Raw genomic sequence first — 24,933 nt, 5'->3', positions numbered from 1 at the left:
AGTTACTGACAGATATTGATTTGTATCCCAATTTATTTAAGGTCTCTGATTGACCAGTTTTGACCAGAAATTAAATAACTTACAATGTTGACTCTATGGCCACCATCATTTACCGTTTTTTCAATCAGTGTAGGATTGTTAATGCGTTTATTATTTGATCAAATTATTACACATAAAATGAATACATTTATACGGAATATACAGTGATCTAAGACCGTTGGGCCCCAATTTAGTTTCAAGAATTGATCCCACACTTGAGCATGAAAGTTCACCTTGGAAACAGTAGTTTGACCAAAACTAAATTCTAACTCAATATTCACTTAATAGCCCTTTGCAGAGCTTGCAACTTCGTCTCATGGTCTTCATTATGAAAATCACATGAGTCTAGTATGGAACTTCAGTGACATGAATACAGGTGGTTATTTATATGGGGGAGATACAGTTAAAAGCCCTGGAGAAAGTCAGTAAGTAGACCCTCAGTTAAGATTAATTTGTAAAGTTCCTACATTGTTTTATAATTTGCCCATACCTGGAATGAATAACTTAAAATATGAACTACTTGGAAGTTGTATAACCAGCTTTGTTGCAGCCTTACAAAATCGAAAGGTGACAAAATATTTTTGAGATTACAGTTATACAGCTGTGACTGGGCCACAACTCAATATCATCATCTTTATCATTTTTTAGTAGAGTCGTATGGTGATGACATGATCATATTTTGATTCCTTTAACAAAAATCTGTTGTTTTAATGATGATTCTAATCGCATAGCATTTAGTGCAGCTATTGAAGGGTCTGTTATATAGATGAGGAATTTTGTCTGATATAAGAAATAAAAACTGGACATCAATTAAATTACTTTAAACGGTATGGGGTGATGCCTCCGTTTGCATATTGTATATAGGAAAATCCCCTTGTAAATATTATAATATTAATTTTAGCTCTAAAGCCCAACACTCAACACAAAGGTTCTGTAATTACACCTACACAATAATGACTTTCAACTGTAACGAGCGTGCAACAAGTGTGTGACAAACCTTCATAAGTCTGTATTTGGCATGCCTTAAACACTTCACACACAAAAGGCCACACATAATTAGATCAACCTCAAGTGTTTTCAACGGAGCAATCTCTTAAAATCGAAGTATCCCCATAGCAGACTGTCATGTGCTTCGGTGTGGTGCTAACTTAGCCAGTGTTGTTTGCTCTGCGGAGCTCCACAAGACATCTTAATAGCACATTAGCCTGACACCAACAGTTACATAAGACCCTCAGCCCCCTACGAGAACCCCTGCTCCACTCCCAGCTGTCGACTGTTGACTCACTGAGTGGGAAAGGAAACTAGAGGAAAGATGTGCTAGGTTGGCCTTCGGGGCCAGAGGGAGGGAGGATATTTGGTAAACACTCGGATGTTTCCTCAGTTTAAATACCACTTCCAATAACGTCAAAAAAATGCCTGTGATGCTTTTCAGTTATCAGCTTTCTCTACCATGGTGATTATTCATCCTGACTTCTTCTGCCATGTGAACAAACTCTAAATGCAATTCCTTCATAAGCTATTTTTCTCTGATCTGAAACTGCACCCACTAAGCAGTCTAAAAATAGCTGACTTCCACCTGTCTGCCAAAACCAGTGCTTATCTGGAGGACAGTAATCCAAAGGACACTTTCTTTTCTGAGGATGTCGTTCTCACTCCAACACGAAAAACTGCTTCATTTGTGGTATTTTCAGACCTGAACTGGAGGTGTTCGGCCAATCCAATTAGCACACCACCAAGATAATGAGTGTGGTGCCGCAGCCTAGCAGTCGAACTGTCATGCAAAACCTGACTCAAAAGGCGCTGCACCTTCGGACCGCCTCTGATGAAGCTGGGGGAATTTTCTACTGTGCAGAGTGATGAGATGTAACACACTACCATTATTCTCCTCATGAAAATTATTATATTAAAAAAAAGAATCTCCCCAAATTTCTGTGACGGCATGACAAAAGTGAAGAACAGGAAGATATAAAATGAGTGTCCCCCCCATTTCTAGTAAGAGGGGGGAGTAGTGAAAAGGGGCCTGTGAGCCACTTAAAAAGCCATTTGTTCCACTGTATGTCAGGGCAAAGTAGCCTTATTGGAATGCACCAATGAACCTCATTTTCTTTCTCACATGAACTTGCCTCTGTAGCTTATTGCCTGATAAACTCCCACCTGATGCCTTCTGTCTTAACACTTATAGTAAGTATTTCCTACTTTCCCATCAGCCCTGCAGGGGGACTCCGAGAGAATTCCTCCAATGTTTTCTTATGCTTTTTTGTTCTTTTTTTTTTCCCCCCAAAAGCTAAACTTTCTCAGTTTAGATGATAAAGGTACTTTTATTACAATAAGCTAAAGATGTGTTATTTTAATATGCTGGGGAGGGTTTTTCTTATAGCTTCACCCATGTGGTAAAGAAATTTGTGTTGAAAGATGACATTCGCACTTTAGCCTGCCCAAACTACTTTACTTGAAAAATGGTTTTCAAAAGTGCCTTGAAAATGTCCCTTGAATTAACAAAATGCAGAGGAATCAATCACTTCTTCTAATTTGCCATAGTTTTGCTGGAGATTCAACAATGAACATCCAAAATACAGCATTCTTTTAATAATGTGGTATAATTATAATGTGGAGTTCCATAAAGTTGGAGGGCTTGAGAAACTTCAATATTGTAGCAGCAAAGGCCGAGATACAGAATCCTTACGTAGTCCCTTGTATGGATCACTTCCCAAAAACCCTCGATGTTTCACTACCCATTATGCAACCCGGTAGTGTCTTTCATTTGACCTTCCCTGCCTGATTAATACACATCTTTCGACTCAACAACCCAAGTTTATAACCCAGACATTGTTATAAATTTAAAACCTATGCAGAAACTGAGATAACCCTGATAATAATAATAACAACAACAACTCTGATGACATCATCAGGCTTTGTCACATTCTCTACCTTTTGTATAATACGAAAATCATAGTAGTAACTAAACAATTGATACTTGTGTTAGCTAGGAGCATAAGTAAGTGCTATTTTTGTGATATTTCAGTTTGAGTGCAAGCATTTTCCCTCAAACAACCTGCAGCTTGTTTCTATTCACAGTATATAAAGGAAGCAAGGCCAAAGATTAGCAGCATATCAGGGAAAAATATCGTCTCACAATGTCCCTTGAATAACATATCATAAGAGAAAATATGGGCATCCCTGAGCTTTTCTGTTCACCGTGAGCAGTGTCTTTTGTGTTGCCAATGCCTGCCATTGTGTGGCTGGAATGAGCGAGGGTCAAGAGTCTGTAGAAGCAAGAGGCTTAAGGACCTTACCAAAGAGTCTACAAAAGCACAGGTCAGGTCTCAGCTGCGCCTCTTTCTGAGCAAACTGGTGGCTTGAATGCAGAACAGTCTGAAGGATCACTCTTGAGAAGACAGCAATGCTTGAGGTGGAATGATGCCATTCACCTTGTTTCTTATCTATCAAATATGTGTTTATGCTGCTGTCACTCACTGCTTTCAGTATTTGAAATAGTTCAATGCGGTGAGATTTACTCCTTTTCACCAACATTAAATTTGCACTAATTGACTTGTGACCCTTAAAAATAATAAATAAATCCACCTATGACAAGATGAGAGCAATCCCTCTCAGTTTGCTTTTATTTCAGACTAACTCTGTTCTTCTTCTGTACTGATGTAGGTTGCTGTATGTTCAGCAAACCAAAGAACCTATCTTCAAGTTCAGACCTGAAACCTGATTATGGTACTGATTCACATCATACAAAGGTCTGCAATTCCACAGCTTTATAGACTTTTCATTGTGCATTGTAAATGCTCCAAAATGTGATGTATTTGCTGCTTTATAGAGAAGCATGGTGTACTCATAGTGCAGCCAAAAAAGCAGCTTTGGCCTTAACAATAAACTCAATTTCCTCAAGAAATAAATATACAGTGTACATTCTGTATCATCACCTTTTGGTTTTATGATTTCATATTATAATTGTTTAACTATCACAGCTCTATTTATTTACATTTCACTTTGAATATGCTTTGTATATCCTTCCATTGGATGTATTATACAGTAAGAATGGCACACCTGTTGGTAGGAAACACACATTATGGAAATGTTTTATGCTCATGTTCACTTTTGATTCGGATAAAGGCAAAGCTGATCTTCAGTTCCTGCACGATAAAAGCTCATAATTTGGTACAAGTGCTGCAGTTTGTCTTCTTTCATCAACAATTTTGATAATCAGTTCCTTGTTTAAGTCAATTATCAAAAAAAGCAAATATTCTCTGGTTCCAGCTTCTCATATGTGGATAAGATTAGTTTTTTTTTTCTTGCTTTTGTTGTATACATTTTATTGAGTACAATCAATCAATAAAAGCATAATCAATGAAGAAAATCATTCTAAGTTGCAGCCCTGAAAGACACTGTCTCCAATATGAATAATGTGGAGATGTTGTGTCTGCAAAAAACAAATCAAGGAACCATTCTCATACGATGCCCAAACATTCTCATGTGAAAGTGTGGGGAAAAAAGTTTGAACATGAACTTTTTATTTCTCTAGATTCTCACATAATCCAGAAAAATCTACTACTGCCAAGTGTGCGACCCTACCTTTGCTGAAATCCTTGGGATCAAGTGACAGGCTGTATCCAGGCAATGTCTCCAGCAGCAGCTTGTAGCAGGCCCTCCAGCCGGGCTCGGGGATGGTGGGAGCCACACACTGCATAGCTGCAACACGCTTGAAAAACGCTGACTTGCGATGAAAGCCAATCAGTTCATAGAGCTCGGACAGGATGCTGTAGCGCTGGATCTTCTCCTCCTCTGATAGCTGTAGTTATGGAGACAGCATTAAAGTCTCCCTCCACTAAAGAAATGTATTTTTCTAAATGTTACTTGACTTGCTTGTTTGATGTTCACTGTGCAGAATGATGTATGTGCAGAGTGTGACACTAGAAGCCTGTTTTCACATTCAGCTGCTGAAGCAGGAAAGTTTGTCTGTCCTCTCACTTTAAGACGTGTTCGTACGAGATGATTTTGTGCCATCTCCACTTTGGACACTAATCCTGGTACACATTCCTGATGTGGAAACCTCGAACCCCCAGTGCACATCACCATTTCAGACTCAAATTGTATCACATTAACATACATTATGTTGCGTCACATTACGTTACATATAATGTTATTCAAAGAAGAGTATTTTTAAATATCTGAAGGGGCTCTTTAACCATAAAAATATAATAATTTGTCCTTGCCTTGGGTTGTGACATCCTGCTAAGTACATGGAGGATTATCAAGAAAAATACTCGCATCAGGCCTTCCTGCACTGAGTACAATATTAGACTATAATGTCAAGTAGATTGAGATTTGAAATCAGAGAAAAAGAGGCTGACCTCTTTACTTAACGGGCAAGCCTGGAGGAAATCATATTGGCTCTATAGGTCACATAAAGAAACAAGATTTTAAGCACTTAAGGGCAAAACTCTCATGCTAAAGAAGAAACAAATAGATAAAGAAAAATGTTTTTCCTTTAACGATAAAGAGCTAGGACAAAAAAGCAATACTCTGAGGGCAGAAAATGGTACAGGTGACTTCTGTTTTAGTGTTGCTTTCTGCTAAAGATATCCTGCAGTCAGCCTGATTCACCTGTACATCATACTATGTGTGGACACATGAATCCTCCTGTGCAGCAGGAAAAGCCTTGATTTCCCAGTCAGATAGCATACCTGTCCCAGGTTGATGTAAACAGCATTCTGCAGGAACTCTGAAGCCTCCCTGGCCCTCTTCTGAATGGCAAGCACCCTGACCGCTTTCACGCAGGCCTCCAGCTCGATCACGCCTGCATTCTTATACTGTGGGAGATAACAGGGGGAGCAGAGGAGGGCTCGGCATTAACGAGAAATGAATTGCCCCTGAGGGTCGCCTTGACATCTACAACCCACCTTTTAATCAGAGCGAGTGTTTTTTCATTAACATCTGACCACCCTCATCAGTCAGTGCAGACTGTGGGGTGATAGACACGTGTGATAACTCTGACCCCCCCCCAATCGCTCGTTCTTTCAGGGATTCCCAGCCACTACACCGTTTGTGCTTCCGCTGAAAACCTTAGCCACTGCTGCTGAGGCTTCACGCACTGCGCAAGTGTGTGCATTTTTTATCTTGCCGTCCCTCAACTTTCTTCCACTTTCACGCTCATTGTCTCCCTTTTAAAATTCAATTAATATATGAATGACTATGTGTTGAGATATAATTTAATTCTAAATGAACTAGTTACAGGTAAAAGGGCTGAGGGAGGTCAGTGCAAAAAGGCAATTATAATAATAATAATGAAGATAAAGCACAGGGTTGCTTCTGAATAGTCGGATAGCATAATGAGCCTATTCAGCTTTCCCTAAGCATTAAGGATACTTTAATGCTATTCTCTCTGACTTTGTACAGGTATAGTAGTCAAAAGAGAGGGTTGTCACACTATGAACTTATTATGCCATGAAAAGATGCATAACACTGACTGATTTGTCTGCTTTAAGCAGGTTATCATTACTGACTGATATGGTTTCATTTCCAGAGATTAGACATTCTCTCGTGCTTGTTTGTAAGCCCTGTCCCCATGTAGCATTCAGTAATAAACAGCTGCTGTCAGCAGGTACTGGTCTGATACTGCTCAAAGACAGTGTTGTCACTGCCTTCAAACTCCATCAAAGCAAATCAAACACTGCCCCCTGGTGAGAGGGATAAATATTACACAATGGAGATGTAGCTACATTTCCGCCTGCAAGAAGTGGCTTTGTATTAAAGCAACCTGAACAAAAACACTGTCATATATGACCATGTCTGAGGACTGGCAGAATCCAATTCAAGATTGTTGTGATCACTTTTAGAGCTCCGGATGGTCAGGCACTATGCCGTCTTTATCCTATCGATATATCCTACCTATTTAAATCGAGACAAAGATAGGATAAAGACGCTATAGGCCACCTGTCTACAATAGAGAGCTACTGCAGACTTACATCACCAGTACATAAACTGCAGTACTTTTTCTGGAGTTAAAAGATAAGGCTGGTAATATTCTATGTTTTTGTTATAGACCCATCCAAAGGCCAAAACCAACCTACTGAAGATGGAAATCTTTAAAAATGATCCATGATTATGCACATTATTTTCTTTAAAAAGGCTCAGTAATTTTTATACCATCATCAGGTATTCTGCAGGGGTTAGCAAATTAAATATAATAAACACCTTGTTATTACCAAATAGAATACAATTTGATTTGTTTGATGTTTCACATTCATACCAACCAAAGTATGACAGTATGATGCAAACTCAGGAGGGATGATATGGCCTACAATTATTTGTTATTACATTATTTTTTCAGTACTTCCCAGCAGGATATAACATAAATTCCTACCTATATAATTAATGAAATTGATGGGACCTGGGTATGTTGCAAAAAAATGGATGGATAAACCAATTGAAAATAACAGATACATTTCAGTTATTCTTATTTTGTACTAAAATCGACACTTTCCCCTTATGAGACGATGAGCACCCTAGCTGCCACTTCGTGATGTCTGGCAATGAAAAATGCTATATTAATCTACTTTACTTACTACAAACTCAGAATTTAGTTAAATTATTAAAAGCATTATTTAACAGTCCTTCAGACATGAAATGAGTATTGGGACAGTAGAGAGATTTGTTAGTGTTAGTTAGTTTAGTTAGTGTTTGATCAGGTGGATATGTTACAGTTTGTTGTTGTACAGTTGATCAATATTCTGGTTTTCCATGTACATGTAAACCCTTACTTATACAGGATTCCAGCTGGAAATTTTGATTGACATTAGGCACAAATACATTATTTCTACAATGTAAGTTTTCATTTGAGTTTTTTTGTTTCATGGACTGAACACTGTTTCAAAAATTCCCTTTGTATTTAAAAGCTGGCGAAAACTCACCCAATTTCATGACACTGCAAATGATATTACACATTAGTATCTTTAATCCAATAGTAAACATGGGTTGAAATACTGATTTAACGGTTCTGCAGTTTGTGGTCGGTACCTTGCCATAGTAGGAGATGGCCTCTTTGTATTTCTCGATAATGTCCTCAGGACTCAGGCAGTTCTTTGCTCGTCCAATCTCAGTGCTGGTATCAGCACTAATGCCGTTGGCTGTGAGGGCACCTACACTCAAAAGAGGATGGTATATGATTAGTCTAGGAAAGACACTGGGACGTCCATTCTTCAGTCTGTTCTGCCACAAAAGGAAGGACAACGGGAAGAAGGGGAACCTTAAATACTGCTTAAATACTCTGAAGACATCTCCGTGACACATTGTTACATACTGCACATTAAATAAGACGCAGATATACAGTGTTCAAATGTTGCTGAAGATGAACACAGAGAACAGGATTGTTTTATATATATATATATATATATATATATATATATATATATATATATATATATATATACACACATATATATATAATATATCTGAGCAGATAACAGCTACTGTTATGTAAAATGTGTGTTTATTCCTAATTCTAACGCCTCCTGATCGTCCCATTTAAAAACTAAACGTAAATCTTACATTTACGCCAACTTGCCCCACTCTCCCTTACATCAGTAGTAAGTGATATCAAGAATATTCTGAGGCCTCTGGCGTTTCCAGGGTGTGATCAATGCAGTGTTTACGGCTGTGTCCCAGGCAGAGTTAGACTCACACCTGAAAAGTTTCAAAAGCAATTGCGAGGCGCATCTCTTGGCCAGGTCTGGTTAGAATACAAATACCAATTTAGAGCTCCTCACCTAGCAACAGGGCTGTGCCCAGCAACACTGTAGTGCTGTCACTATGACAAACATGCAAATAATGAGATGCTGTATTGCGCTATTTCTTGGCCAAATTGCACATACAACATGATAAAAAGAAAACACTTCATGCAATATTTGCACAGAACTACAGAAAGAATAATTTTTGAGACAATGAAGTGACAGAATATAAATACATTGTATGAATTTTTTTTCCTAGTCTGTAAGCAACAGTGAGCATTCATCAAGTGGGAAATCAAAGTATGTACCATTGGTAATGGACTACCACCTTCTGGTACTTCTACAGGGTTCTGTAAACTTGTCTTAAAAGAAGTAAATATTCTGGAGACATATTCAAAATATTTTTAATAGGGTGATGTGATTTTTGCCTGATAATCCAAAGTAAGATTTGAATTGATAGAATAATAGGAGCTTAATAAATAAAGAATGGAAACAACTAGGAAAGGTTATTAAAAGGCTTGGTCTTCAATCGTGTAGTCATGTGATAGTGATCATCAAAATGTGGCTGTGGGGAAAAAGCAGGCACATTAAAAAAAAAAAAAAAAAAAAAGTGATTTTAAATCAACACAGGAAGACACTACCTGCAATAGGAGGAGAGGAAAAAAATAAAAAATAAAAAAAAGCATCAGTTGATTTAAGATGCGGGATGAGAAATGACATCAAACACAGGGCTAACGCGACCACAAGCACACAGGCTTCTTGTTGTCTACAAGAGCGATGTTGGTTAGACATACCATACCTGGGTCAATGAGAACCTCTTGAGCCCCTACAGACAGAGAGAAAGAATGCAGATTCACTCCATGACGCCAGGCGCAAGGTTAGCAGTGTTAGTCTGCGTACTGGCTGCTGCTGCTCACCTTAACACACTAATCCAATACACTAAGCAATGATAAGCTTCTGGCATGCAATTTAAAACAAATTTAAACAGCTGGAAAATACTGTGAAAATTCTAAGAAATAAATGCCAAATTAATTTACTTTAGTAAAGTGACAATTTAGACATATTTGGCATATATTTATCTTTTAAGTCATTTATCAAGTAAAAATGGTGGTTTCAGTTTCTAAAATAGAAATATTTGTATGCTTTTCATCATTTCATAGCATTGCAAATCAAATTTTACAGGTATAAACTAAATTATTAAAAAATAATAATCCCAAAATGAATCAAAGTTTGAAAAACTCCTTATTTGCGACCCTTAATTAGTCAGGCCTTAGTTATCACCCTGACACCATAAAAGCACCTCGTCATTATTTATATTCAAGCAAGCATAGGATGATCGAGCGAAGATATACACAAGGCAGTGTTAATAAAACACCAGGTGAAAAGCATGTTAATAACAGAGTGGACAGATTAAACAATGTTAAATTGTCATTTAGTGAACAGTCGTCAGGGTAAATAAGAGAAGCTTCGGCAGTTTAGGAAGAGGATGTCTTGTACTCTGCACACAAAGAAAGCAGCTTAGAGCCAAGTTTATGGACGTTTGAGCTGACAGTGAGCAGTGACATTCTCACTCGATCGCGCCTCAGTCACAGACAACAGCCCTTCAGCTGATATCCCATCAGTCTGGTTACGGAGTGATGTGCTCACCTGGTCTGTGGCGTTTCCCTGCATCTGCTGGCTGGGAGATACTTGGCTTGCGTCCTACCGTCTTCCCCGCTGTGCCCCCAGGGTAGTGGAATATAACAGAGGCGGAACACAAACCCTCCAATGCAGCTGGAGACATAAACAAAGCAATGATAAAAGACATACTTTCTATCGCTCCTTAGTTCTTTCCTTTCCATTTCTGTTTTCTACATCTTACTCTTGGAAGAGCCTTAGAAGGTCCCTCTCGTTCTATGTGGCCCCATAGTACATATTACAAGATTACGCGTCAGCATTAGCAAAGAAACAGATTCTGGCAGAAGCTGCCATCATCTAGACTTACCACCCAGCCAGAGGAAGTCATTAACCCCTCTGAGCAGCTCCACGGCCATGTGGTAATGGACCAGGGCGTCCTGCAGCATGCTTGCCTGGAGACACAAGTCCCCAACATGCTTCCTCATCCGTCCCTGGCAACGCTTCTTATAATGCCTGAGGAAAAGCAGCAGGAAGAGAGAGAAAAACTTTTTCAGACGACAGGACGAGTAAAGTAATAACATACATGGCATTTTGGCTGTTAAATAGATTTTTGTTCACAATATGTTTTCTTCATATAGTGGAGACTTTCCTTCTTATAAAAACAGCTCTGAATTTCTGCTATTGTCATTTCTTATGTCAGCAGGTTGTGAGGAGAGGAGACTCGATGGAATCTTATCAGTCAGCTACAGAGGGAATGTATGGGGTGGGAAAGCACAAGCAAAGGAGAGCAACAAAACAAGGACAGCGTATGAGCTGACCTATGACCCTTTAGTCTTGCACAATAACAGAGGAACTGAGGAAGGAGCAGCTTCACCGGGATACAGGGAAATTTAACGGTTTTGAGGAAAAAGATGATCCCGTTATGCAAGACATCTGAGCATCCCAAAAAGACTGGGAAGGTCATGTGAAGAAAGTAACGTGGATCAGTAGGTGATCGCAGACTGGAAGTAAAACAGAGCCAAGAACAAAACTCTCTTAGTTGTACAATCTAGAGGCAGGGATATAAAAATCTACAACAACATCTATTCTAAGTAAATCTATATCATACATCTAGCAGATTAAAAATTCATACTAATGCTCAGTTGGCTACTTCAGAACAACAATAAAACTGTTCTGGCAGAATAAAACTAAAATGAAAAGGCTTCTCTTAAGGGAGTCATGAAATATTAACCACAGGAATTAAACACGATCTCTGGACACGGGTGTCATTATCTAATTCATGTTTTTACAAGTAGATGCAGTGCTATACCAAGCTAGAACATAATGTATGCTCTCATGAATAAAGTTGAGATTCGTGAGGCCAGTGTGTCACTCTGGCTTCTACGGCCAGACTGACTAAATCCCAAACTGCGCCTTCCCAAACCAAATCTCAGCGGCATGTAACGTGCCAAACTGTGTTCAGTGATTCCAAACTATCGGCTCCTCCTTTAAAAGACCATACCAGTGTTTTTGTGTGTTTCAGCACATAAATATTACCTTTTTTACCGCTTTTAAATCACAAATACAGTGTTTAACAATAAGGCTGAGCATTTTCCAAGGCATGTGGTGGTGTTTTGAAATGGTGAAGGTGGCCACTAGTTTCAGTTCATTTTGTAATGTATAAAAATCAAATTACAGAGACAAGTAATCCTACACTTTGTCTACAAATGATGGAAAATCATTGTCCAAACTTTGAAGCCTTACTTATAAAACTTATAAAAAGTGTAGTAGTTCAGAGCTTCATGTAACACTTTATTTAACAAGTCCCTAGAATTTCCAAGACCTGTCCAGCAAAGAAGTATGAATAAAAAAACAGCATTCAATTAGTACACTATTAATTAACTCTCATTCGTTTTTAGCGTAACCTCGAGAGCCTTTTCGTCGATGCACAGCAGGTTATATGAACATGCACAAACGTAAAATTTGTCCACGGGCGAGAATACGATTCACCATATTGAGAGACTGAAGTTTCCAGTAATAAATGAAAAAAAAATAATATTCAGGATGTTTTAATTGGAGCTTTTATTTCAAGGAAAGTTTCATTTTCCCTGAAACTACTACCAAACTACATAGTTCTTTCCAAGAAACTTCCTACTAAATTATTGTAAGTATTTCCTGTAAGTCCTGTTATTGCAGGACATTCTTCCTGTGTATAACTCAGCTTGAACTATATTATATGTATGTAAAAATATTTAAAATCATATAATTACATATGAATATACTTTACACTTAGTTGCCACTTTATTAGGTACACCTGTAAAATCTAATGCAATCCAATCCAACTGCTCTGCCACAAATTCTACCTTTACAAAGGTGACATTGTACATGTTTACTTTATTAAGTGGCATGAGAGTATATATTGTTTATGTATATTAATTTTAATTATTAGCCTGACAAAATCAGCCCATGTTTGCAATGTGCAACTGTATAAATGAATTTCTTTTATTGTCTTTCTAGAGATTATATTGTTTTGCTATGTTTTGTTTGGGGTTATTTTATTGTTTTTTAACGATAATGCGGATGAAAGCATAGATTGTCTTTAAGATGTTCTCGGCAGGGCTTTCAAGTGCTGGTCAGAATTTCCAACATCTAGGTTTAAGGATTTGCTGAAAAACATCCCCTTCAAAGAAATGTTGTTGGAAAATCTGACAAGGGAAAAACAAATAACAACTTAAACAGTAACGTGCACTTGGCCCCTTCTTGCTTTGAGAAGGTACCTTATGGGCTGCAAACCCTGAAGTTTGAAAAATTGAGCTCTCCATCAGAACTTAAAGAGGGACAGACCATAAATACAAAACAGTGTTTACTGGCAGCTGTATTACAGTAGTAGAGTAACTTAAAACAAGATGAATGGACGGTTAATCAGACAGATAGAAAGAGAGCCAGACAGCGAGATACATGAACATACAGCTCACCAGATAGATAGATAGATACTGAAACCAGTGGCTGCCTGGGGGGTACAAAGATTGACAATTAGGAGTATACTGTACATGATTTTGTTGTAAATGAGCAAAAGCCCTGAAAAACACGGGTATGGTCCTTTAACTGCCCTCTGCCTTGACCATACCAGTAGTGTAAGACTGGAAGTTTCTAGCCAAGACTGAAAAAAAGAGGTCCCTGGGCCTGTGAATATAACCTTGCAGTTCTCTTCACTGTAGCGGTGTCAAACACAGAACTGCTGATACAACATTTGTGTGCAACCAGTGCAATGGACTGTAATGTAGCACTGTAAATCAGGCCTCATGTAGACCGCTAAAAAAACAGCCCTGAATAAATGGCTGGTGGTGGGTTGTGATGAGCCTAGATTCGCTTATATTTAATATTGGCCTTTTTTATTTTGGTGGCTAGTTTTACTGCTGTGGACTAGACTGTTTTGCTGTCAGTGTTTATCACCACTGTTTTGGCCTATACCTTCAATCAGTATGTGTATAAACTGAAACCTGTGGAGGAGCGATGAGTTTGGCTTGGAGTCGTGAGCAATGCACAACAGCACAGAGGTATGGCTGTTTCTTTCGGGGCAAAGCTAAAGCTGGTGGGATTGGTATGGGTTTACTACACTTATGAATCTAACATCTCACCTTTTCACACCCAACAATAAACTCACAGGACAGTATGAAAGAAAAAAAGAAGAAAGACAAATAAATAAACCAAGGGAAACAAAGGAACAAAATGAACGCAGCAAAAATCAAAAGACAGATTTTTGAGAGAAGAATTTTTGAGCTGGCAAGGCCAGCTGACAAGCAATTTGACACAGAAACAAACACACACTAAGAACTTGGAAACAATGCAGTATATCACATTTACTAACTGCCATGAACATTCACACTCTTTGACCAGCGTCTACATGCTGAAGTGCTTTTGAAAAGGGGTTTAGGTGCCGAGAAGAGAACAACTCACCTGCTATCTGTGTCCAAACCCACAAAGTCCTTTTTTTCAAAGGGCACACAGAGCAGAGGGATCTTGTCACCAGACTTGTCTGTGGCCCGGTCAAGCCGCTTGGACTCCAGAACGATAAATATCGACTCCACAAAGTCTTCCACTCTCTTCTCCACATCTGAGCAGTCTTCAAAGCTGGGGTAGAAGGCCACATCGGTGCGCTGCTGCTCGGCAATGTCGCCCTGCAGCCCAAACACCAACAACCGCGAATCATACAGCGTGGAGCTGTACACTTCCTTTTGGCCGTGGAAGCGCTCAGCGGTCTGGGGCCACTCCTTAGCTGAGCCGCAGCTGGTGATAGCGATCAGGCCCACCACCTTGCGGTGCGTCTGGAAATCTCCCCATTCGTTGTTTTCAGGCAGGTAGTGGTGGCGGTAGCGGATGTAGAGGAGGCGCTGCGAGTCCCTGATGCTCACCTGGCTCACGCTGGCGATGCGTTTGTAGATCTTGAAGAACTGGTCCTCGGGTACTATGCCGACCGGCTGGACCACCACAAGCACAGTCTGGTGGTCCTCGGCACATTGCATGTAGTCTGGGACGCTCATCTTTACATGTGGCTTGACGGGACAGAAAGACAAACACGTTTAACAGAACTGATCGTGCTCCCCCTTTTTGATTCATCAGTCGCCATGCCCGCAACTGCCACACACCTGCAACACATCATCTCACCATTTTTTTTTTTTATTTCTTCTGTAGAAAACAGTTGCAATGAAAACTGTTTTTTTTTTCCTTTTTAAATACAATTTTTCAATGCTGCGAGCACCACAGACAACATTCTGTTCAGCTCCATTGTATTGGGATGCAGGCAGACATCTGAAAACCGAGGGATGCTGGCAGATAAAAGCAACACTATCCGCAATGTATAGAAACCACTGGAGGTAGGCGAGGAAAGAATCAGTGCTTGTTTGTTTCGTTTTGTTTTGCACTTTTGGTGAACTTACCCTCTGCCAGTAAAATATCTGATGAGAAGAACGAGGGTGCATAGACACAATTAGACTCATTTAACGTACTCTAAAATGACGAAGCACAGGGCGTTTGTGTAGTGTTGTGAGTGCAGGCACAATGTGCACACACACCTGCCGTGTCTGCGCTCAGTGTGTGACGTGTACTCCGAAATAACAGCGTCTGACGTTTGAATGAGAAAAGTGCTGCGTGGAGTCTCTGATACGTGCGGGACGGAGACCCGGACCCGTGGCGGCTCCCCGGCGGTCTAAAAAAAGCGTTGTGTTTACGACGAGATGCAACGTTACCTTTGCCGCAAAGCAAAGCAGCACACGCTGCCGCCCGTGCTAAACGTAAACACCAGGCAGTGTCAGCCTGACGCGGCGGCCGGCGAGAGTCTTGCGGCGGTCGGACGTCACGGAAACAGAGGCCCCGGATTCATTAGCTTGTATCACGCTAATTTTAAACCGAGAGAAATTGCTTACTTTAAGCCATATTGTCTCCAAACACTTGTGTCAGCTAGCTTAGCTTAGCTAACTAACCCATGAACTTACTGCTCCTGGCAGTCACACAGTAACAACGTTGAAAGGGATAAACACGAGTTCTGAAGCACCCATCAGCTGAGTCAAATCAACTGTCTGTCACGACAGTGCATTTAATACATAACGTTAACTCACGTTACCTTGACAGTATCCTGTCGAATTTCACAGCTTCCTTCTATAGAGCAGTGTTTGGCAACACTGACCCAACAGCCAAACGTCCGGTTACCATTTTCAAAATAAAACCTCACAAGACTAGTAAATGTATCTCTATGCGAGATAATAAAACCAGGAGCTGTTTATTTATCGTTTTGATTATTTATTTATGTTTGGCTCAAGGAGAGCCCCCCGAGAGACATTATTAACTTATATTAATTTGTAGAAAAGCATCATAAAGAATGCACATCTCCATCATATCCACATCAAAATGTTTCCCAGTAGCAAGCCTTGTTTTGGATCCAAAACGCTCTTTTGAATGAAATGAATGTATGAAAACAGCTTGGTCTTCATGACCAAATATGGGGAATTAAAAAAATTAAAAAAAACATTTGAAAAAACATTAGTCTAACTGTGAAATAAGCACACGAGGCTGCACGGAAGATACAAACATCATTCCACTCAGTTGTGTTCATACTATAGAATAATTGGTGGAATGGAATAAACTATGGGAACAATCTTCTATAATAGCATATTTGCCCAAATAAGCACTTTGCGCTACCACAGCACAGATGATAATAACGTGCAACTTTGTATTAGCTTTTATTTTGAAATCAGAATCCTTGTTTCTTTTTTTCTTCTGCTGCAAAGGTAAAAGTCTAAAATCTTACTTCTGCTCTGCCCAAAGGAGAAATGAGGTACTGCAACTGAGCAAGACCTTACGAGTAACGACAGACGGATGACAAATTAAAGGAAAAACCAACACAAAGTGTCTTCTTTATTCGTGGAAGTTTCTACAACAATACAGTACATAAACCCTCACACGTGTGACTGGATAAATGAAATAAAAGAAAACCTTCTGTAGAATGAGGTATGCATTGGCAGAGGAAGCTATGATAGCAATACAGGAGGGTAGTAACAGCAAAATAACCGCAAGGGCAGAAAAATAAAGACATAAAAATGCCTCCTTTATACAAGATATTTTAGAGATTATAACATAATAGACACACTTCGCACTAGTAACATGAGGAAAACTGCAGGACATTGATCACTCAGCCAATGGGGACAGCATCCACCTGAAAGGACCCAACATGTTCTAAGTGTAGCCAAATTTCAGAAGAATTTTCTTTAATTTCACAAAGGATAGGGCCGCCTTTATCCACTGGGTATGAGAGAGGGACGAGGACTCTTCCAGTGAATCGGAATAACACGCTATTTCCCGTAGATCTAAATGCAGATGTCATTTAGTCACTCTTCCTACTGAAACACCAGCCAGTGGAGCAGTCTTTGTGACTGAAGCTCCTGCCATCCGGCCCCCACAATGAACCTTCTTTCAAACTCACTTATTCAGATTTTTTTCCTCTTGCTGTCTTGATATAAAATCAAAATCCACTTGGCCTGCTCTGCATTTTTATACATGACACAGAACATGATTGGATGTTAACTGCTGAATTGTACCATGCAGTGCAGCTGTGGAAGCATCTGCATTTGTTGTTTCTCCATTCATTTATTCAACTTTTTCCTTTCATTTTTCACTACCTGTCTATAAACTGTGCATATGAATGTACTTCATATTAGATTTTTTTTCATATCCATATTATAATACTCTTCATAATCATACTATGATTTCCTAATTACTGATGATCATTTAAATAACATTAATGACATTATATTAGCCAGAAATGAGTGTTTATGCATTTAGACTAACAAACTAGGTCTGTGTACAAAATTGATAATGTCCTATTTCATAATTATACAGAACATACTGATAATGACGTCTTTAGACAATGGTTCTGAGTAAATACTGTATTTAACTCACAAGCAATTACTGCTGAAACTGGAGGATGTCATCCATATGACTCTACTGGCACCATAATATTTTGCTGGCTTACAAATTAGAAATGACCCTCTAGTGGGGGAACAGACAGCCCAACTCTATCTTTTTAATTTCTCATGAAAATGGGGACTGAAACGAAAACGACACGTTCACAGTTTTCATTAGGTTCCATGTTTGTATGAAAAAATAACCAGAAAGGTAGATTCAACTCCATTTTATTTTTTTAACCCATAAATCACTTTTCACAATCTTCTTGGAAGACAACAGCATTTTATTCCCTAATTTCTTCTTTTTTTGGCCAAGGAGAATTGGTCCAAAAGCAAAGCAGGAGCTCAGAGAGACATGGAATGTCTAAAACATGGTTCATAGTGAATATACATCAATAACAGGCAAACATCTACAACCATCAACTTACAAAACAGTGCACAAACATTGTGTCTGAAGGCTGTCATTACTGGGGATCCCAAACTGTAGCAACAGTCATGAAGACATGGGGGTTTGAAAGATGTTAGGAGTGGGAGAGGGAAACCACGTTGTTCTCAATTTAAAAAAAAAAGACATGAGACCAGTACATGAACATATTTCAACTGAGTTCAATTAAATGAATGAATGCAAATACATAAAAAGCACAAATAAGTGAAGCCTTCATTTTTCCCATGTGGTGAGTTTTCCCTAAGGCTAATAAGACTGAGTCAGGTCAATCTAAACACACCAGCTTTGACCTCCATGTCTGTTCATAATGAGGCAGGGTTTCAGTGCATAGTCACATTACTGCATCTTCATGCCAAGTACAATCAGTGAAAGTGGAACATAAAATAAGCAGAGGAAGGAAAAGCTACATGGCTGAAAGCAAGAAGATTCACATCTTTTCTGTCCAATCATTTACACTAGCTGTGAAATGCTCCCTTCCAAATGTTTGGCGTCTTTTTGCTCTGTCATTCAACAATACAGAGCACCCATTGGTAAAATGAAGCTTTCAAGTTATACAGTAAAATTATGGAAAACATAGAAGATGTCAGGTAAGTGCTAATCCTACAGTGAATAACCACCTCCAAAAGCGCATTACAGATATATTGGCACCAAATGTGATGTTTACAGACATGTTCATCCTGCGCAGCTGGATGCTAAAATTATGCTGCTAACTGCTGAACTGTTTAACCACTGACTTCTGAATATACCAACTTTTGAATACGTCTGGCTCACTGGAGACCCTTATAACATATCTAAGGAGAGTGTTTGGTCCCCAAATCCACAATTTTTTGATAAAAACAGGGGCTTATCCATGATCTTAGAAATACTGAGGTCATGAGTCTAACCCCCCCCCAAAAACCCTACCCACCTCGGAGAGGTTTGACCAGAAACCATAAACAAAGTTTGCAAACTTTGTCTAATTATTGGGATTTTTTTTTTTTTTTTTATAAAAAGGTACCCTGTGAAGTTTTTGACCACTTGTAGCAGTATAGAGCAATGTTTTTACAAGTGGCTCCCTTTTTCATCTTTATCATGCACACAAGCAATGGACACTGCTACCACCAGTCTCACATTACTCAGATCGACAGCTCATGGCACTAACACGCAGACAGGGGTACCAATGAGTTTTCAACAAGACAGAGAGGAAGAAGTCGGCAAGATAGCAAACACAGATGTAAACATTGCACATTTTAAAATATTTTAGCAATCAGTCTTTGCAAATGTCGAGAAGGAAAAGAACAACACATATGTTAAGCCCTCAAGGACAATGCATTGTGGTGGGAAACACTAAATGTAACTGTACATTTGTTTTACAAAAAAACTCCACAGGGTACCTTTAATGTGTCACAGACAAGTGCTAGTTTCTAGCTTTATTAAAGTAAATTGCATTTTTAATATCTGTCCAAAATTACACTTTCTGAAATCTGGTGGCTTTGCCGCTCCTCAAAACCGGTCAAATCAGCACAGGACCTCAGTGGGCTACGGTGTAATCCCAATTCAGAATCAAACCTCTCATCACATAATGAATAAGGTAACCAATGGACCAAAATAATTAAAAAATATATATATATATCCATGCCAAAAGGGCATCTTTCAGCTGCTATATGTCATAATTAATTGGGTTTAAAGGACATCGAAGTCCTTGCTACTTCCGTGTGCATTTGCATTCATGTGAAGTACAAATAGGGTGCCGTCATGTACAACATGGGAACTTGAAGGCTACAGAAAAAAAGACAACAAAGTAATTAAGACTGAGTGATAATACGTGTTTGGTCTGCAGAGGATCAGGAAGATTCTGGGTTGAATGTTGTCATCCAGTGGATTAGTTTAATCTCCAGCGATCATGTGGCCAAGGCCAAGATTAGTCAACCTAATTACTGCACATTTAGACACCCCCTTGATTCCCTGTCAACTAGGAGCACTTAGTAACACTGGTCTGTCAGACAGGAAAAGGGTCTGAAAGGAATCAAAGGAAAGAACAGAAAAATAAACACATAATAATAAAACAAATTAAGACTGATTTAGAGTCTAATGGAGCAGTAGGGGGAATGTGTGTCTTCTGATCAGCTGAATGTGAGATATTTGGCATTCTTCATTATGGCATTGAAAGTGGTTGGACACCGCCAGTGGTGCAGAGAGAGTGGACAAAAAAGGGCCTCCATTAGGGCACAGGGTGGGTGGGGTTAAGATGGAGAATTACACTTCACCCTCCTCACGCCAGTTTCAGAAATTGTTCCACTGTATCTGCTTCCACCGCTTCAGAAAACATTTCATAGTTCTGTGGAGAGGAAGAGTGTCAATCAGCAAACAAGAAGACAAAGAAATTCTGATAGGAATTTAAAGTTTGATACTGAAAAAACGGGTTAATTGGGGGAATACTTTTTTAATCTACAGAGTAGAGATTGATTGATTCTGGATGTGATTTGATATTTGAGAGTTTAAAAAAAAATCTCCTAATGTGTTGGCTAGAAATGTATAGGGTTTGCTTTCCTCACCCCACAGTAGTGGTCTTCATTGAAAAGCTGAGGGGGGACTGCTGTTGGGTCCCCTGCTTTGCTTCTCATTTCATCACGAAGGTCTCCGCCCACAGAAATGTCAATGAGTTCGTATTGAATGCTTTTACTGTCGAGGATTCGTATCACTTCTGCCTGTTGAGACTTCACCTGAGAGAGAGGGAGAGAAACAGAGAGAGAGAGAAAAAAAAAAAACAGCAGCCACTTGAAATTTATTCAACTCCAGCACAACAACTAGGAAGGAGTCAAGTCATTAAATATTAAGCATGTTATCTTCATAGAGCTATTTGCCACCACAGCTTCATATCCTGCTTTTATTGACTACATTTCTAAGAACTAAGTGGAGAAAAAGGCTGAAGGATGACATGCCATTTTACTGCAATAAATAGATGAGATAAACAGATGAGAAGATGAGAAGACGAAGGCCACCCAAAAAAAAATGAGGGACTGCTCAAATAAACTTGTACTGTCATTTCTCCTTTTTTCAAGGGAGTGCTGATATATAGAAAACATAAACTATATGATGAGTACTTTTTGTAAGACAAGACTAACTGGAAACCCACAAGCTGCCATTTTAGTTGGCCACACACGGTTTTAAGGCCAGCGTCACATCCTTAAACTGAAAAGGGGAATTGCTTTTGCTTGTTTCACGAAACTTGTGAAAGCAGACTCAGCAGTTTAATGCTCCTCTGAATCATACGGGCTGGTGTGCGTTCTGCAGTTGACCAACTACAGCAACTAAAACTGAACACAACATTTTTAATTTACTGTATATATTTATAAGCCAGGCATTAGCAGGCTACCCAGAGGCATTCCTGCACATGAGAGGGTTCAAAACTAATGCAGTCTCAAAAATTTTCCGCTACATGAATTCCTAACACCTAACAGATACCAGATGTTTGGTTCAGTGCATCGCAAAAATTATTTTAACAGTGGATATTGTGCTGTACAGGATCAGTTTATTGATGTCTGCAGACAGTCCTGATGTCAGGACTACTGTTCTACTCAGGCCATCCTAATGTATTGTGTGGAAAAATACAGCAAAACTCCGTCACAAAAATCAAACATTGTAAAAGTATCTTGCTTATCAAGAAACACATACATCAAAGAATATAAATGTCTGACTTTTTCTAAATGAAAGGCTCTACTGGTTAATTCGGCTTACATATAATGTACCAGGCAGCTCTTACTTCATAAACATTTTAGATATTACAACTGGTTCGCAGTGTCGCCTACCACCAACCGACAGTAACTGATTGAAGAATGAGTGGAGGGTGTTCAACTATCAGAAGATTAAATTCCTTTCTTTAAAAATAGTCGTTTGGCGTATTTGGTGCGTGTGCAACTGATAAACCTATTACACCTTGTTTGTAAAAGGCCTTTCCATTACACTTTGTACTTGCCATATGTAAGGCAACCTTAAACTGCCACATTTTTACACGCAGTTTGGCGTGCAGTTTTCCGTACAGGAAACGGATACATAAGGTCGATACAGCCAGCTATTCCGGCCAGTTGTAGGTACCAGAATGACACTATGATAGTGTCAGCGGTTAGAATAATTAATACCTTCTATATTTTGAGGAGAAATATCTGCAAAAATAGCTAGCCAAGCATGCTCGATTTAAAAAAAAAAAAAAAAAAAAACCGTCCCTCTACCAAGATATAGGAAATGAGGTGGATAACGCAGCCTGGCGCGTGTCTGCAAGTCATTTATGTTTTGTTACATTTCCCAATGATAAGTTTAATCTTCCTTAACGCCTACAACCTAATAATGCTGGCCCTACAACAATGACATAAGTGGGCAATGAGTTGCATAGGCCCGCTGCACTGTTAGTCAGGAGGAAGCTATTACTGATAGGGTGCTAGGTGTGTCTGTTGGACTTCAGCAATGTTAGCTGCTGCCACCGGAGCTGAAAACAGAAACATAACATTACACTCATTAAATTGCGGCCACTCGACTCACCGTCCGTGAGGCCGTGACGGTGGTGTAGTACAGTTTGACTCCCATTGCTGCAGGTTCTTCCACTCCCTTTGTGTAACCGCTTGTGAGTAGCTCTTCTCTCGCTCGAGTCAAGCTGAGCAGTTTTTGATTAAAGGGGAAGGAAGTTTGGCGACACTGCTTTCAGAATAAAAGCGACATGTTTGCTTACCGTAGCCCATTGAGTCGAATGTGATTGACAATCTCCGTGTTACATATGTGGTTGTATATGGTATGCAATGCAGTTTTTCTTTCTTTTTTGTTTTTTTTTGTTTGTTTTTTTGAAAACACAGAGGAAAACAATAATCAGCAAACATGGACGTTATGCAAGGCACTAGGTTGTGTGTAAAAGGTTGCTGTGTGGTGACTGAGTCTGAAATGTCTGAAACGAAACATCCTGGGGCAAAAACGAGCTGATGGGCATCTGTTAAGGGATAGATTCATGTTTACAAATGTGTCTAAATACAGCAGTCACGTGCCTATATGTATGTATATTCAAAGACTTTTGGATGTATGTAATTGTTATTGGTCACTATTGTCATTCCTCCACTCCACACTGGCCATGAAGAGATGCCTTGATGAACACGATTCCCATGTAAGACATGAGGGACTAATTCCATGGTCTTTGCTCTCTTAAAAAAACATATTATGCATTATAAAGTTAGGCCCAAGCTAATATAAGCCTTTGGGCAAGATTTTCTCTTTTTGTTTCCCTGGACAGTGATAACATAAGGACAGACTTTCCTACAAAAAAGTATGTAACTTTGGAACATATCAACTAGATATAAACAACTCAGGCTGCCAAAGCCTTATATTAGTTTAGCTTAAAGTTTAAGTAAATATCCATTTTTGCATTTTTGTTCCCAATCTCTTTGATTTTGTTCACCCACAATTCGATTTGCTGTGTGGTCATTCGATGAAACACAATTTAATGTAGGAAAATACAACATACAAGCCTACTTGTCAGTTACACCTTTCCAAACAAAGGCTGGTGTTAATCAAACTGCCACAAACAAATTGACAGCCATTGAAAATGGGGCTTTTTGTGCTCTTAGGTGTCTGGGGCCCAAGGGCAGTTGCTGACTTTGCCCAGTTTATAAACCAGCCTTGCCTTGAACACATTAACTGGGTGAGTTTTTATGGTCAAAATATCACTGGCAGAAAAACAAGCAGTACAGATATCTAGAGCTGAAAAAGTTAGTAGATTTGCTGATTTACTGCTACTTTCTTTCCCTCTCTCAAGCTTTTTACAGTACTTCTCTTGCCCCTCATCCCTTCTCACTTCCTCTCATGCTTTTCCTTCTTTTCTCTCTTCATTTTCTCCTCCTTAGTCCCCCTTTTCCTTCCCTTTATAACTCATTTCCTCTGTTCTGCTTCATTCATTTTCAGGCAATAACACAGACACACACTGCTCCCCTCGTATCTGACTCAAAGACGTGTTTGGGGTTTTTTTATAATTAACTGTATCTGGCTTACCTTAATTGATTCATTGGTGTGTGCGCACGCATGTTTGTGTGTGTGTAGGTGTGCAAGTGTGTGTGTTTTGTAAGTGTAAACTTAAAGGTCCTTGACAGCTAGATGCATGCTGGGCATCATATGACAAACAGAATTCTATAACATCTCAACATCTCACATAAAAAAATTCATTCAGCTTTTATCAAACCATGGCAATGAGTGAATTGAAAAGGTTAATTCAGGATTTATTCTAATTATCTTGGATGAATTACTCAAATTGTAAAGATGAACATCTCCATTTAGGTTAAAAACTGATTGATTATTTATTTATTTTTTGTAATACCAAGAAGCCTCTTTTGTTGCTTCGTTAATAGTGAATAGAAAACCGTATGTTCTCACAAAGTAAATGTTGCACATAAACTCAAACACTTCTAAGCCAGCCAGTGTCCATCGTAATGTTTATCTCGTAATGTTTAACATCCGTTCCTGCATAGACTACACTTCTTCATTATTGGTCTAATTCTGGCATATATTTTCCCCTGGTTTATTCAGACTTTTCTGGCTTACTGAAGTGCTCCGCCAATTCTGGTTTGTTTCTAAATCCAAAAACAGCTGTGTAGATCAGACAGTTAGTACTGCAATGCAGTATGGCTTATTTTGACAAAAGCGGCGACTG

At 39.2% G+C, this 24,933-nt stretch overlaps 2 protein-coding genes across 8 annotated transcripts in view; both read right to left on the bottom strand.

Annotated features, from left to right (window-relative positions):
• trappc9 (trafficking protein particle complex subunit 9) overlaps positions 1-16,086 on the bottom strand; it is a 206,214-nt gene extending 190,128 nt beyond the window's left edge. Inside the window, exons 1-8 of one of the 7 annotated variants that reach the window (XM_040121713.1) lie at positions 15,991-16,086; positions 14,328-14,923; positions 10,759-10,904; positions 10,422-10,547; positions 9,574-9,600; positions 8,065-8,186; positions 5,733-5,858; positions 4,621-4,837 (exon numbers count right to left, since the gene is read on the bottom strand). In XM_040121713.1, the coding sequence (XP_039977647.1) occupies positions 4,621-4,837; positions 5,733-5,858; positions 8,065-8,186; positions 9,574-9,600; positions 10,422-10,547; positions 10,759-10,904; positions 14,328-14,911 (1,348 nt within the window). In that variant the 5' untranslated portion in view covers positions 14,912-14,923; positions 15,991-16,086. The other 6 variants (XM_040121717.1, XM_040121715.1, XM_040121714.1 and 3 more) reach the window with 6 other exon arrangements.
• A 1,953-nt stretch (positions 16,087-18,039) lies between these two features.
• On the bottom strand, positions 18,040-22,934 carry sh3bgrl3 (SH3 domain binding glutamate-rich protein like 3). The gene is made up of 3 exons (XM_040122625.1): positions 22,788-22,934; positions 20,807-20,974; positions 18,040-20,589 (listed from the first exon to the last, which is right to left on the bottom strand). The coding sequence occupies exons 1-3, from the start codon at positions 22,830-22,832 to the stop codon at positions 20,524-20,526; spliced, it is 279 nt and encodes a 92-aa protein (XP_039978559.1). The 5' UTR covers positions 22,833-22,934; the 3' UTR covers positions 18,040-20,523.
• Positions 22,935-24,933: the final 1,999 nt, after the last annotated feature.

Source organism: Xiphias gladius, chromosome 24, assembly GCF_016859285.1.
Source record: "Xiphias gladius isolate SHS-SW01 ecotype Sanya breed wild chromosome 24, ASM1685928v1, whole genome shotgun sequence".
Classification (NCBI taxonomy): domain Eukaryota; kingdom Metazoa; phylum Chordata; class Actinopteri; order Istiophoriformes; family Xiphiidae; genus Xiphias; species Xiphias gladius.
Note: the sequence above shows the minus strand (reverse complement) of the source record. Positions and strands in the feature narration are given on the sequence as shown.

Excerpts from the sequence above, each read along its gene's own strand:
- sh3bgrl3 (XM_040122625.1), bottom strand. The coding sequence starts at position 22,832 with ATGGGAGTCAAACTGTACTACACCACCGTCACGGCCTCACGGACG. Across the intron at positions 20,975-22,787 it reads CCGTCACGGCCTCACGGACG|GTGAAGTCTCAACAGGCAGA; the intron begins GTGAGTCGAGTG and ends CCTCTCTCTCAG. Across the intron at positions 20,590-20,806 it reads ATGAAGACCACTACTGTGGG|AACTATGAAATGTTTTCTGA; the intron begins GTGAGGAAAGCA and ends TCCTCTCCACAG.